Source organism: Triticum urartu, chromosome 4A (assembly GCF_056163025.1).
Source record: "Triticum urartu cultivar PI428250 chromosome 4A, HENAU_Tu73, whole genome shotgun sequence".
NCBI lineage: Eukaryota > Viridiplantae > Streptophyta > Magnoliopsida > Poales > Poaceae > Triticum > Triticum urartu.
Genome location: NC_141876.1, coordinates 561,369,507 through 561,384,847, shown reverse-complemented (window position 1 = coordinate 561,384,847; position 15,341 = coordinate 561,369,507). Strand labels below are relative to the sequence as shown.

At 46.1% G+C, this 15,341-nt stretch overlaps 1 protein-coding gene and 1 long non-coding RNA gene across 3 annotated transcripts; both read left to right on the top strand.

Moving 5' to 3' along the window:
• The first annotated feature begins 3,913 nt into the window (after positions 1 to 3,913).
• On the top strand, positions 3,914 to 12,826 carry LOC147976627 (uncharacterized). Of its 2 annotated transcripts, none has more exons than XR_015601607.1 (3): positions 3,914 to 6,116; positions 11,975 to 12,123; positions 12,528 to 12,826. It is a non-coding gene; the product is annotated as an uncharacterized LOC147976627 (long non-coding RNA). The 2 variants fall into 2 exon arrangements; XR_015601608.1 differs by having other exon boundaries at positions 11,975 to 12,616; positions 12,706 to 12,760.
• Positions 12,827 to 13,649: 823 nt separating this feature from the next.
• Positions 13,650 to 14,785, top strand: KDR (basic helix-loop-helix (bHLH) DNA-binding superfamily protein). Its single transcript, XM_048716442.2, has 2 exons — positions 13,650 to 14,071; positions 14,395 to 14,785. Exons 1-2 carry the CDS (start codon positions 13,946 to 13,948, stop codon positions 14,545 to 14,547), a joined length of 279 nt encoding a protein of 92 aa, XP_048572399.1. The 5' UTR covers positions 13,650 to 13,945; the 3' UTR covers positions 14,548 to 14,785.
• The last annotated feature ends 556 nt before the right edge of the window (positions 14,786 to 15,341 follow it).

The following is a 15,341-nucleotide window of genomic DNA, read 5'->3' as shown; positions in this document are numbered from 1 at the left end:
ATATGATCACGGACATGACGAGGAGTCTCGAAATGGTCGATACGTAAAGATCGATATATTGGACAACTATGTTCGGACACCGGAAGTGTTTCGGGAGGTTTCGGACATATACCGGAGTACCGGGGGGTTACCGGAACCCCCCGGGGAGTATATTGGGCCTAATGGGCCTTAGTGGGAAAAGAGGAGGGGCGGCCAGGGCAGCCGCGCGCCCCCTCCCCCTCTAGTCCGAATTGGACAAGGAGGGGGGCGGCGCCCCCTTTCCTTCTCTTCTTCTCTCCCTTCCTCTCCTACTCCTACTCCTACTTGGAAGGGAGGAGTCCTACTCCCGGCGGGAGTAGGACTCCTCATGGGGCGCGCCATAGGAGGTCGGCCCCCTCCCCTCCTCCACTCCTTTATATACAGGGAGGGGGGACCCCCTGGAGGCACAACAATTGATCATTGATCTTTTAGCCGTGTGCGGTGCCCCCCTCCACCATAATCCACCTCGGTCATATCGTGGCGGTGCTTAGGCGAAGCACTGCGTGGGTAGCTTCATCAACACCGTCACCACGCCGTCGTGCTGACCAAGCTCTTCCCGGAAGCTCTATAGGATCGTGAGTTCGCGGGATGTCACCAAGCTGAACGTGTGTTGAACGCAGAGGTGACGTACGTTCGGTACTGAGGATCGGTCAACCGTGAAGACGTACGACTACATCAACCGCGTTGTCATAACGCTTCTGCTTACGGTCTATGAGGGTACGTAGACGACACTCTCCCCTCTCGTTGTTGTGCATCACCATGATCTTGCATGTGCGTAGGATTTTTTTTTGAAATTACTGCGTTCCCCAACAACATGTACCTTGTCAATGTCTACAAACACAAAAGAGGAGGGTGCCCTCTTACCCACGAGTCGATGATTCAATTTGATTCGATAGGAAAAAAACATGATACAATCTCATATATCAGTCCCTAAATATAGTTTTGGTGGTGTAAGAATATTTTATTTCAAAATTTGTGTGGATATAAAATGTGGGAAATCGACCTTCCTTTTGTCATGGAATGTAGAGTAGGAAGTGTTTTGTTTATGAACCAGACACAGAATCCTAAAGCTTATGTCTTTGAATATGAGTTTTATATGCTAACATTAGGCTCTAATTCAGCACACAAAAATTGGAGGGGGGAGGGAGAGGGGGGGGGGGGGGACAGATCATCCTAGTTCTCCTTTGTTCTCAACATGGCGGCCCTTTCATAGAGGCATGTGAAGTTTCATTAATGCACCATGTACGCTATCTATTGCTTATCTATCTGTCTTGCCTTGATAGTACCGATTTGTTGTATTTTCCATGTGTATATTGTTGTGTATGTTATACCAAGTCAATGTATATCCATGAACCTTGTTTTACTGAATATGTATATCCATTTTCTTATACAGGGCCATTATGAAAAATACATTTTGCATATATACAAGGCTACCAACGGTAATCAAAGCAAAAAATTAATGATATTTTCTTGTACTAGTACTGACGGTTTATTTAATACCTGCATGCATGTAGTCATAATGACAATCAGCTACTTTCTTCTCATCCCTTTCTTGCATGCATTCGGCGTACTAATGATCCCAGTTAACAAAAAAAATTGGCTTGTAGAGCCGTCATTAAATTTTACCTTGGCACCTGTAACCTAAGAGTAGGTTATATTTATAGAAATTCAATATGTTTTTTGTCCTGATATATTTATGAATATTCCTATATTTTTATTTTATAAATAGACGGGCGCTGCAACGCGCACCGTCAATGATAAGTAGTATATATGTATGAGCCGACGCTTGATCCTGATAAGTAGCATATGACAGTTTAGCATATAAACATACCATGCTTAATTCCTTGAACACCAGTTGTAGTTGTACGCTATATGATGAAAGCCTAAAATTAGAAATTGATGTAATTATAAAAAAGGGGGGAAAGACTACTTGGAAATGGAAGTCACCAGAGGTCCTTCTAACAAGGAAAAAGCTAAAAAACACATGAGAAGGCGTATAAGCTATCGCACATACAACTTTATTTGCACCACTAGTGGAGCAACCTTGTTACTACTTACAATCTTTTTTAATCTTGACGAGACGTAGCTTTTGGAGATCAATGTGATGTGCGTTGCAGTCTGCCTGCTCGGCGTCCATAATTAGCAGGCGCGCCACACCTAGCTAGTTAGAGTATGTTGTTTACATGGGGTCCCGGTGAATCAAAACACTATAGCGTGCAGTCGATTTACCGGATGAGCGACAAATGTTGCAACCTCAACGATGTACTGTACTACACAACCAATTGGAATTCTTTTTGAGGGCAGATCCCTTGGTCACTGGGGTTATGATCTCCGTTAGTAGTGCCCACTGGGTTGATTACCCCTGTCAATGCGTGGGATTAAGGGATCTGCCCTAAAAAGAAGTGCCCTCTCCCATCTAGTAGCATGACACCAGCAAGTGCAACAAACGCTTTAATCTTTTTTTATCCCCGTTTCCCCCCTTTCCGTTCCTCCTTTGAGGCTCCCGGCCTAAAAATTCCCTCCCCAACTATACCACTGCATACTTTAGCAAATTGGGGCGGGTGATGACAACTTAACCCACCAATGGCCGGGGAATAAATTCTTAAAGCCCAAACTTTCTCGATGGTGGAATCGGGGGAAAAGAAAGAAGGAACGAAAGAAAGAGAGCCGGAGGGGAAAAGGAATTAATAAAAGAGGCACAAATGCACGCAGCATATATCCGCCGGTCGCTTACCACGGAAGAATCAACGGAGGAATATGATTTCATTTCCTCACCGGCCGTGTCAATGCGTAGAAAATTGCGGCACCGTGGAATCAACCCACAGTGTCAAGAGATAGAGCCGTGTCACGACCAAACTCCGTTCGTCTTCTATTTGACCCTGCTACAGAACAAACGAACGATTCCGACGGCGTTCGAAAAACAAACAAACGATTCCAACGTGGGCGCCTGATTTTGACACGGGATAAATATACTACTCGTATTTGTATATGCAGCCGGCCCCGGCCGGTACCACAATAGCTATAGGTAGGAGAATGGTACGCGCGTAGGTAGGAGATGGTACGCGCGTAGGTTGGGCTGGGCTGGGTTCAAAGCCAAAGAAAAAGACTGTAGCGCTATAGGGCTGTGCGTGCGCGCGTACACGCTGCGAGTGGCGACAAGGCCTCGCTAGGTAGAGGCAAAAGAAGTGGGAACAGAGACGCTGCAGGGTGAGAGAGGCGAGCGGCCCCATGGACGGCGGCACGTGCACGTACGATGGGTAGATCGGCCTCGGTGGTGTGGCGTGAGCTGTGCGCCTGTGACCACCCACCCTCTCTCTCTCTCTCTCTAATAAAGCGACTTATTTGGCTTGAGGAGCTCACATGTATGTACGCCTAACTAACCGCCCGGCTATGTGTGCGATGCGATGCGACGGGATATTTTCTTTCTACGCAAGCATGTTCAAGGCCCACCTGATCTCGCTATCCTTCCACCACACCTAGCGGCAGCGAGCGGGTCCAATGATTTCATTGCGCTGCATGCTCATGCTCATGCATGCACGCAGTGGCGGCTTCTTCTTGCGTTTGCGTTTGCGTTTGCTGGCAGGGCAGAGGCTCGGATTAAATGTCATTTCAAGGGAAGGGGAGGGCTTGCTTTTCATTGAGCGATCCGTGCAAGACTGGTGAACACCACCACGCCAAGGGAGTAGGAGTGGTACTACTAGTACGATTCGCTCGATCCATAGACTGGCTTTTCGACCTTCCTTGCCCTTGCCTTCTGTTTGAAGCCACCCTTGACCTAAAATTATTCAATGCATCTCAGGCCGGTACTACGTACTACTCCTGTGTGGAGTACTATAGTACTGTGTGGAGTGTGGAGTGTGGAGTAGATATATAAAATCTGTTTTACTTTCCCTTTGGTGAACCGATCAGCCACGAACAGGCCCCAACCATTCATTTTTCAAAGACGGCCGTTTGTCGATCGAGATCGTCGTCGGCCTTCACCGACGCAACGCTCCAGCGGGCCGCCGGTGTGCACGGCGGGGTCGATCGTGACAGATAGAAGAAGAAAATGCCGTAAAAAAATTTAGAAGAAGAAAAAACGACACTGACACTTTTTTGTACTACGTATCAAAAGTGGCTGGCGAGGAAATGATAATGGGCCAGGCCAGTCCGGAGGCGCCGCTTCCCACCAGCCTAGCTAGAAAACTCTGGTCGTGTACGTTGGCGTCGCGCCGGCCGCCGCCGCCGCCGCCGCGTGACCTTTTTTCCTCCCACCGCGGCCCACCCCTGTCCAATCCGTCGCCGTATACGCGCACGCACGTACGTAGAGGCGCGGTGACTGATGTGCCGGCGCGGTTGGTCCAGGTGTCGATATCCATCCAACCGTCGCGTGGGTGTCCATTCCGTTGATGTGGTCCGCCCCCGTCCGTCGACGTCGCGTCACCGCCCGCCCGCCGCCGCGCCCACACGGCCAGCACACGCGATCGGAGCGGTCGATACGGCGGCCGACGACGCCGACGCGTTTGGTTGGGTTCGGTTAGGTTTGTCTTCCCATGCCGATGGCTCGAGCCGGTCAATCCAATCGTCCTGTCGTCACCTCACCGCCGATGGGGACGTCGTACCGAACCCACCCCACCCCGCCCCACCCAGATCGATCCATCCGCTCGCCAACGCAGAATAATTCATGCAGTACGATACGAGTGGTAGTAGTACGTGGCCTCTGCCTCTCTTCAGGAAAACTACCTGTACTGCTACCACCACCACCACCAGCGCGGTACCACCCACCACACCGCCCTTGCTGTTCTCCCCCGGGCCGGGCCCCGGCGAAGATCGACACGGACGGGCAGAGCGGGTAGGGTTGCGCGGTACGCCCTGCGATGCTGATCCGCTGATGCGGGCAGGGGCGTGGCTGGCTCTGAAACCCTCGGCTCTCAGGTGCATGCGTGCGTGCGTCCTCTCCTCTGGCTCGCAGATCGGAGGAAATGCAACGGCTGGGCAGACGGATTCAATGGGGTTGGTCGCTCCTCCCTGAATCTTGATGGGCTAGCATGCCCATGGCCCATGGCCGGGGTGTGGTCCTGGAAACAAACGCAGCGGAGATGTGTGAGCGCGAGCCCGTGGACCGGCAATAAAGGCGCGTGTACCGCCACTACCACTCTGCTGTCTGTTTGCTTCGGCCCGCCTGCAGCTGCGCTCCTCGCCTGGCAGCAGCTGATGATGATACAGAGAGAGTACTGGCACGGCCACACCGACGCCGTTTTGGACGGTAGCTCGACCCGTCTGAGTCATTGTGCGTGTTCTGACGTGGAGTACGCACGCAGCGCACACGAGGCGTGACGAGGTCGCTGGATGGCGTTGGCGCCTGGTCATGTGGCCGGGCTGGCGCCCAACTGGGCTGGACAGGGAGAGGGACTGCCGGCGCTGGGTTCACGACGAAAACGATCGGGATTCATCTGCTGGCGCTTTTCGCTGCCTGCGCGCACGGCCGTGGCTGCACGCCCGCCGCCGTCTCCGTCCGTCCGTTGGAGGGATGGGGACGCACGCACGCACGTACGTACCCCGTGTGGTGCGACGGCGGTTGGGTGGGTGGGTGGGTGGTTGGGGCGTGGCTCTTGCCTGGTCGCGTTCGCGTCCCACGCGGCTGCGGTCTCCGGCGCCAGCCGCGTGCCGCGATGGGCTGCGTTGAATCCGTCAGCCCCCCTCAAAAAAAAAAAGAGAATCCGTCAGCCCAAGCTCCCTCACGCACACACGCGACCGGGCCGCGCCTACGAGCTATAATGCTATGGGCTGCCCATTTCGCCGATTCAAGGCCCATCTTTAATTTGCCTTTAAACTGAACCTTAACGGCCGTCACAAAGCACCTTACCGGCCCATCGAGCTAAGGAATTCAGCCCAGTTTAGCCCAGTTGAAGCCGGCACGCTCCCCACCCCTGGCTTCGTCTCGGCGGAGGGGCGTCGGTGCCGCCGCGCCCAGATCGCCTCCGCAGTTCCGCTCCCTCTCTTCGCTTGTCTCTCTGCCCCTCTGCCGCGAGTGGCGTTCTGTCTCGATCCTATCCAATGGCGCGACCTCCCGCCGCCATCTCCCCTAAAATGTCGCCATCTCCCGCTAGGGTTTCGCTGTAAGTTCCCCCCTTCGCGCAATCTGGTGTTCTTATAAATCGGTGCCCTGCTTTTATTACGGTGGTAAGATATATTTTGCCGCCTAGGATTTAGCTTACTTTTGTGCTTCGCTCGCTAGAGCTACGCCTGTGCTCGCTATCATCAAATAGTCAATGCTGATAATTATGCTGCGGTTACCATTTCCTCGAAATGCTGTTGCTGCGCTTGGATAGTTCCATGCCTAGGTGCTTAGGTGGTTGCATTAATGGCCTATGTTGGTAGAGACACCCTAATTATCAGGATGTTGATCATGGCATGTGCTATTAATAATACAGAAAGGAATGGAGCCCCCAGACCGCTTCATATATTCAAACTGATAAAAGTTCAGTACGAACAGTGAGATGTCCATCCTCGGAAATCAGAAAGGTCTTCCTTGCTAATCGAACGGATCAAGTGCCCTTTTACAAACTCTGGGTGTGTCCACACAAACAAAGGATTCAGGAAACAAAATAAAATAAAATAAAATTGCAGGGCCAGTTTGATCTTAATTGGTGTTTGCGAATGATTGCTTGATCCAACTTCAAAAAGGCTTTCATGTTGTATTAGTGCATTTGTATATCAAATACCTTTTTGTTCGCTAGGGAATCATGTGTTGATGCACTTTTAGTGAGATACGGGCCAGAATGATATATAGTACGAAGCGGAGACTAATCGATATATTCAGACTACCTACCTTTATTGAGGGATGATGTGGAGTGACAGAGTAGGAAACAAAAACTAAATGAGACCGTATAGTTTCTTTATTACTAACCTTACCGTGTGAATTCTGGTTCTGCAAGTGCTATGTGTTTTAACCATGGAAAGATTTAACTATGTTGCTCTAGAGTCTAGATGTTGGGCTGGTACATTTAGCTGAATATTACTTAAGAAGCTATTAGATTGGTAGGTTTAGCTACTGATTTGGAACCTCCCTGACCTGCAGTAGGAAGCTACCACGTGGGTAGATTCAGCTACTGAAACCTCCACTGACCTGCACTATAGATTGCATTTAACAGTGCTGTTGAACCTGCGGTTTAGATGACGGGTTCAGGGAACTTCTTTCTTGTAAACAAATGTAAAGGTTCATTTACTAGTTATCCAATCATTGAGAATCAAGCTTCTCTGATTTTGAATCTGAATATGTGGTAGGTTTCGTGTAAAGGGGAGCTTGTTTGCATGCAGACATACATTATGCTGCAATTATGTCTCAACAAATTTTACCCACTCACAAAACAACATTTGGGACTACCAATGCCATGGCTACAGTATCCCTCTAAACAACACTTCTGTACTTGTTAAATTACTCGAATGTAACTATCCCCCATTTTCTGGAACCAACAATTTTCACATCTATGATCCATAACTAAAAATGCATTAGTAAACTGCAGGGCCATGCTAGGAAATCGGAAAGGTCTTCCTTGGTATGGATGGACCAAGTGCCCCTTCCAAACTCTGGGTGTGTCCACACGAACAAAGCAGTCAAGAAATTTGATATGTCAATTGCAGGGCCAGTTTGATCTTAATCGATGTTTGCAAATCATTGCTTGGTCCAACTCCAAAAAGGCTTCCATCTTCTATGAGTTCATTTGTATATGATCCACCTTTTTGTTCGTTAGGGAATCATGTTTTGATGCACCTTTAATGAGATACAGGGCATTATGATATATAGTAGGAAGCGAAGACTAAATGATATATTCATACTACCTACCTTTGTTTGAGAGATGCGACAGAGTGACAGAGTAGGAAGCAAAAACTTGATGATATATTCAGACGGCCTAGTTTCTTTGTTACTAACATTACTGTGTGAATTCTAGTTCTGCAAGTGCTATGTGTTTTAACCATGGAAAGATTTAACTATGTTGCTCTAGAGTCTAGATTCTGGGCTCGTGCTTTTATCTCTATGTTAACTAAGAAGCTATTACATTGGTAAATTTAGCTACTGATCTGGAACCTCCCATGACCTTCAGTAAGTAGCTACTACATAAGTCGATTCAGCTACTGAAACCTCCAGTGACCTGCAGTATAGGTTACATTTAACGATGCTGTTGAACCAGCAGTATAGATCATTTCTTGTAAACAAACGTAAAGGTTCATTTACTAGTTATCCAATCATTGAGAATCAAGCTTCTCTGGTTTTGAATCTGAATATGTGGTAGGTTTTGTGTAAAAGGGAGCTTGTTTGTGTGCAGACAGACATTACGCTACACATAGGCTGCAATTATCTCAACGAATTTTCATTCTCTTCTACTCTATTCAGCCTGTACTACCACTCACAAAACAATATTTGGGACTACCAATGCCATGGTTACAGTATCCGTCTAAACAACTTTTGTACTTGATAAATCACCCAAATGTAACTATCACCCGTTCTCTGGAACCAACAATTTTCACATCTCTGATCCATAACTAAATATGTGTTAGTAAACTGAAATGCATGGCTTGGTGAAAACGATTCTTGAATATAGATTCACCTGTTGAACTAGAATTCTCAATCTTGGACCTCTTGATAAACATGAAACCAAATAGATTTTCTAGTCTAGCTATATTTTGCTGTTTTTTTTTAGAAATTTTGTTGCATCAACCCAGTAGCTATAAGCCTATAATCATGTTTACTAGATTGAGTAATAAATTATTGAAGGATACACACATATTTACTGATTAAGTATTTTAGCATGTAAAATATGTATACTGATCGCATCAGAACCGGAAATTGTAACCAAATACTTCAAAGATGTTTGCATATTGATCGCAGATGCAATTTTCTTACTGCTTCTAGAGAAGAACTTTTACCAAGTATTAAGTATGAACCCTTCTGTGTGTGTGAGTTATGATGTAATCTATTTACCTAGCAAAAATAAACTTAAACGGATGAGAGTCGTGGCTCCAATTATTTATGGCCCCCCTTGCCTAATACGTAAACCTTGGCAAAACAACAAAATAATATTAACATATGTGGTGTCAGCACAGGTGCATACTTCATTGTTTATCGTTTTCCTCTAAAAATTGTAATGTGGTTGGAAAGAGTGCGATTTCTGGACCCCCCCCCCCCCCCCCCGGTACATGCATTTTTGCACGCTTGTTTTTATCAAGAACAACATGCACTTTTGCACGCTTAATTTTATCTGGTCCATCCTAGTTTGGATATTTGAGTTTATGCTCATGTCGTTGGAGAAACTAACATTTGGGAAATTCAGATGGTATTTTCAACAATGAATGGAAGAACCGTACGGAATATTCAGTGCTAGGGTCAGTCGAAAAAAATATTCAGTGCTAGGAGTTTATGTGGTCAATCAACTTGTATCTATGAGACTATTACTATCATGGAAACCATCCTGAGCTAGAACTGGCTACCCAATCGCCCGGAGACAAAATTCTACGATCAGAAAATTAGTACCTCCATTAGGCGATCGTGATTCTCTTTATTGTTTTAACTAAAATTGCTGCTCCCCAGATGAAGCACTACCTTATTTCCATAGTGTTCAACTCGCAGTAGTTTATTTGGCTAAAACAGATACACATGGACCAAAGTTTAGGCATGAATATATGGTGGCTATGATATGCATGGAAGATGGAACTAAGGGAGTTGAACCTTTCGGCGTCGACGTGTGCACTTGCACACTTCCTTTCGCGAACACTATTCCCGAAAATGCCTCCCCAGACCGGCATAATCACTTTGGGTAACCTACACACTGTATTTCGTGTTCTGCAGCCATTACTAGCACATGATTTTTCAGCTTCGTAGTGTCAGTGCGTTCTTAGGTGCCTTTTGGCGGATTTCAACTATTTTCATTTTTGTCCAGTTCTGAATGACTTTCACCTGAAACTCAATACCAGGGTATAAATTTAGCCGATGGTGCCTGAACTAGTAGATGTGCACTGATTGTAGCTTTAGCTTAGAATATTTATTTTAATTTCCTGTTTACCAACCGCCCACCCTAGTATAATCTAGCTTTCAATGATGAGCATGTTGAGGTTCTGCAGCAAGATCTGGATTCTTTTCCTTGTTAACTGAAAACTAGTTATATTGTATCCTTTCGGTTGTTGGGCACTGAGAGTGCTGTCAGAACCTTAGTTTTAATATTTATTAGCAAGTAGGTCTTAGATTTCCTAGAAATAGCCAGTCATCTTGCAGGAGTGTTGAACTGAATACAGCTGACCTTCAGTATCTCCAGATCATATGATTCCCTCTCTTGTGTCAGAGTGGTACCTGTCATTTCATTAAGAACCATGTTAGTCATATAGTGAGTGGAAGCTTCTTGCCTTACAAAATCAACCTTGGTAATTTATTGTTTGTTTTGCCTGTCTACACCTCTAGGCACATTCGTCAGTATGATTTATCTTCATTCAGGATGTCACTACATTGTCACTCTGTTCTGGAATTCACTTGTTCTTTTGTCTAGTAAAGAGTTATTTGCTTGTTGTGGCAACAAGGTGATAATGTAAACTAACTGTGATACATGTAAAGTCTTGCTGACCAGTACGACTCCATCATGTTGTGCGGAGGTCGGTGGTCAAAAGATTATCCAGCTGATGCTCAAATCATTCCAATGTTGAGGAAAGACCAATTTTGGTGGCCAATATTTGCATCTTGCATATTCTTATCGTAACTGAGCAGGACCTGCCTTTTGAGGATCTTTTCAGTATCAGACCATGAGGCTTCATCATTGTCCGTGCTGATCTTCTTTACAAAATTTACCTGGACCTCATGATTCACATATCTCTTTTCAAAGTTTACGCACGAACAAGGTGACAGATCTAAAGTATGTAAGGCATGTGAGGGTCTGTTAATGTAGCGCAATACGATAAGATAATGCATGTGATTCCTAGCATCTGTTTAGCAGGCAGGCCTACTTGGCCTATTGTATAGTACATAAGCAGTACTCTTTGTTTTCTTAATTGGTCAAGTGCAGACTTAAACAAGAGATTGATCTCACTGGAGTGTGTGACCTTGGGTGGAGGGCTGGGGCCAAGGGGTTTCTTCATAAACAATACCATGTCCACGTGATAACCTGTAGGCGTTTTCTACTAATTGGATCCAGCTACATGTGCCCCGTGAGACATGCTGCCATCAAGATACGCCCGGATCATCACCAACTAGCTGGTTCTGATTGGAGATTTGATATTTTATATTGTTTTCTCATCGTACTTATGTGTAAAATGGTCATTTGGGAGTAGCTTACCCTGCAATTGGTATTCTAGGCAAGCTGTATGATGGTAGTTACGCTCAGAGCAGCAGCACCTAATGATCCAGCATTATTGTACTACTGCCAGTGGATCTTGTGAATTGAATATTCCTGAGACAAAGAGAACTTTTAGTGCATGTATATGCTGTGACTGGCTGGCTAATCAGATCGTTATCAGGCTAATAGGATCTTTATTAACCAGCTCGTGCATGTCCGATGTCATTAGTTCGTCATTACCAAATTATCTTACAATACAAGATGCGTTTCTGCTATTATTAAGTTTCACACTAGTATGCTAGATCTCTTGAGCTCTTAAATGGCGTGCATTATCATCGCTGATGGGCAAATTGTGGCATATTGCATTGGAGGGAGTACCTGCTTATAATCTAAGGATTGAAATGATCAATCATATTGAGCTGCCTGGAAACTTTATATGTTCCGCTATGATGTTTTACTATGTTGATAGTTAAACTAGCCACTAGTTTGCGAAAGCTGAGACTTTGCAACTGGGATTTACTTTGTGAGTAGAAATTTGGGCCAAAATGCAATTACCCACATGCTTACATTTTGAGGTTTTGCTGTCATGTTCACATCTTAATACTGTCTCTTAAGCTTCTAGAGGGTACGAAGGGCTAATATGTGTCCTACTAGCTCAGGTGTCAGGTCACTGAAGAATAAAGCTGGCAGTTGCACTATACTTGCTGTACTGCCTGGCTCGTTGCATTGACTGGTCAAATTCCCAATGATTCTTCTGAGTTGTCCAGCAACTCTTTCCTGGAAGGGCAGATTCATTCTACTATGATCTGTATGTAGGGGTGCATTTTGCAAACATATTTGGTGCCATATATAGTCCAATGCATCTACTCTTGTTCCTTACAGAGCTAAATGTTGTGGCTGATACATGGGAGTGTTTTTCCCATAATACAGTCATCAAGTAAAACTATGTTGCAAACTGTGTAAGCCTACATGTATTGATACATTCCCGAGAGTTTGTTGGGAGCTGAAAGGGCATACATGATTCAGATATGCTAATTGGTCATGCTTAATATATTGGAAATCTCAAATTTGCAGAAGGCATTATTGTTTTGTTTTAGATCCTCAGCATTAGTACATGCATACTCTATTGCATATACCAAAATATTGGTTTTTTTCCGGTACTTTCAGTGTTTCTAACTAACTTGTCGATCATTTTCGCTGTCATACTTTTAGGAAGCTTGGCTACATCATTTTATACAAGGTCAACTTGAGCAACAGAACAAGAATGAGAATGACTGAAGTAGGGGAACCAAAGTGTTTCAGTGAGTAATCATTTCACGAAATTGCAAGTATGAATTTATCTGCAACCAGCTCATTCCTTTGTTTCACTCCATTTCTGTACTTGAAACAGTGCACCGATCTGATACATGAACCCACAGTATTGGCCTTGATTCCGCCTGATAATGTGTGGGTGTAATAACACTTGTCAATGTGCCCCATACATGTATTGATTATCAGGCGCCGCAAGACATGGGCCGTGGGTGCCAAATGATCGAAGAGACCAGTCAGCATCATGACACTGCTGAATCTGATACACTGTGAGGTATTCAGTGCCGGAAATATCTATTAACTGATCGGTTTGGTTCATGCACTCATGTTTCAGCAGTTGTGCATGGTATTAGCTATATTTTTATAAGTTACGATGCAAGAGCAGATTTTCATAAGGAGCAAAGCTGAGATTGCTAAAATTTCTGATCTGACAGGATAGATATGTAGATAGGAATTAGGAAACTGTACAAAAATGTCACCATAATTACATTGTCTAGGAGGCACTTGCGCATCTATGGAGTAGTGAGTAGTGACTGGAATTCACCCGGTATCACTGTTCCTCGGGGACCTAGTGTTTGCGGAGACAAGAGAGTTGTGCTTCATGCATGGGTGTACACTGAACCCTAGACATGTCCAAATAGAGCCGCAAACAAAGCCATCTACCAGTAACTGTAGAGCCACTGTTCTTATTTCATACAAATATTGAGTACATAATGTGGGGGCAAGAACAATAAACCCACACATATTTTGGCAGTTCAAGTAACATGGCATGTGTTTCTCCTTCTGACAGTACTGGCCTCCAAGTCGTCTCTCCCACCAGCACTTCATCCCCTGTTGTTCAAAGCTTCCTCCCACTTGCAGCGGCGATGCACGAGTAGCATGAGACTCGCACAAGCTCCTCAGTATGGTCTCTCTCCCTCTCTCTGTCTCTCTCTTGGCAGTTCCGCTTTCAGTTTAATACTTCCTGCATGTGACTGCCATTTGGACCATAGTTTGGTTTTGTCCCTATAGGTCAGGGTCTTGTACTGGGCTGAGCACTGTGTAGATCAGAAGAAGCTCACTTCCTCTTGCCTGCCCTTTGGGTTTCTCGGTTTGCAGCTGCCACTATTTAACACCCTAGTAGCCACTCATTTCTTTCTCCCATGCACAACTTGTCTTCCCTCTCTTCCAACACCACTTCTTCTTAGTTCCTCTCCGTCCCTGTCTGCCACCACTTCTGTCTCTCAAACTTGTCTCACTCCAACCATAAACCCTCACTGTCTTGGGCTCTCTCTGCCAAGCATCCAATTCCTAAGTACATCCGATCACTCACATTTGCAGTGATGTCGAGCCGTAGGTCAAGGTCAAGGCAGTCCGGCTCGTCGAGGATCACTGACGAGCAAATCAGCGACCTTGTCTCCAAGTTGCAGGACCTCCTTCCCGAGGCGCGTCTCCGGGGCAATGATAGAGTACGTAATCATTCATCATTGGCATTCTCTCTTTACATGCAGCAAATGGTAGCTCTAGAAATTATGGTTAGACTCTTCTTCTTCTTCACACACAAAGAAATTGGCCACTGCTTTGTTGTAGTTACGACCTATTGCTTACGGTTCAATTCCTTGGGTATATTATAAAGCCTAGTAGATGATGAACTAATCAGCTATGTCTTCGACAATCCTACAATTGCATGCTCTTCCGACGCTTCAACTTTCTGCATTAGCTATCATTAACATTATAATGATCTTGACCTGACAGCAGACCCGTTAATTTCCCTTTGGTTCCCCAAATCCAGGTGCCATCTTCAAGGGTGCTGCAGGAGACGTGCACCTACATCAGGAGCTTGCACCGGGAGGTGGACGACCTGAGCGAGAGGCTGTCGGAGCTGCTGGCGACCTCGGACATGAGCAGCGCGCAAGCGGCCATCATCCGCAGCTTGCTGATGTAGAGCCAGCTCCCATGCAGTGCGCAGGCGCCTCGTCGCTGTCTTGCTGAGCGCACAAGCCTGAATTTGAGCGTTTGTAGCCTAGGGAGCGATCTTTAATTAGTACCGGAGTTGCAGGTTACCTACTTAATCCGCGTGTGTGCGCTGTCGTCGTGTCATCATCGTCTTAATCAGGCCCATCTTTTTTGTGTGTGTACTTAAATCAAGTCGTTAAATCAAACCCCGCCCGTGGTTGGTGCAAGTTGTGCTCTCGCGTGTCGTTTCTGTGTGATGTGCTGCTTCCAGTGGCGTCGCAGCGCCAACTCGAAGTGTTGCTATGCTTGGAAAAAAAAAAGACACTCGGAAGCGTTGCTTGCTGCCTCTTTTGGCGCAAGAGGATTCATGGGAGCTGTCCTCTTCTGGGCAGCAGCGTGGTGGTCGCTGATGAGGGCAGATTCCTCTCGCTCTCCCTTGCTTTCCAGATCTCGCAGCTGCAATTATCAGGACTTCGCAACCGACAGTTCCGCGCTAACGAATCCAAGCACAGGTCGTTAGCCCGGCCTGATGACTGATATGGCAACGTCTGCTTCCTGAAGGCGATGATGCATCTAGGAGACATGAGCAGTGACAGTTGACGCTCGGTCAAAAAACTACGGTAGATTTAAAGTGACACTGGCCGTGTGAATGAACCTGTCGATTGACCGCAGACGGACGCGTTTTGAATGACACGATAAACCACAGTAGTGGGTGGGACGGGAGGGGGGATCCATTCCTATAATAATATGTCGATATCATTTTCAATGGGAGCCTACAGGATT

Excerpts from the sequence above, each read along its gene's own strand:
- KDR (XM_048716442.2), top strand. The coding sequence starts at position 13,946 with ATGTCGAGCCGTAGGTCAAGGTCAAGGCAGTCCGGCTCGTCGAGGATC. Across the intron at positions 14,072-14,394 it reads GTCTCCGGGGCAATGATAGA|GTGCCATCTTCAAGGGTGCT; the intron begins GTACGTAATCAT and ends CCCCAAATCCAG.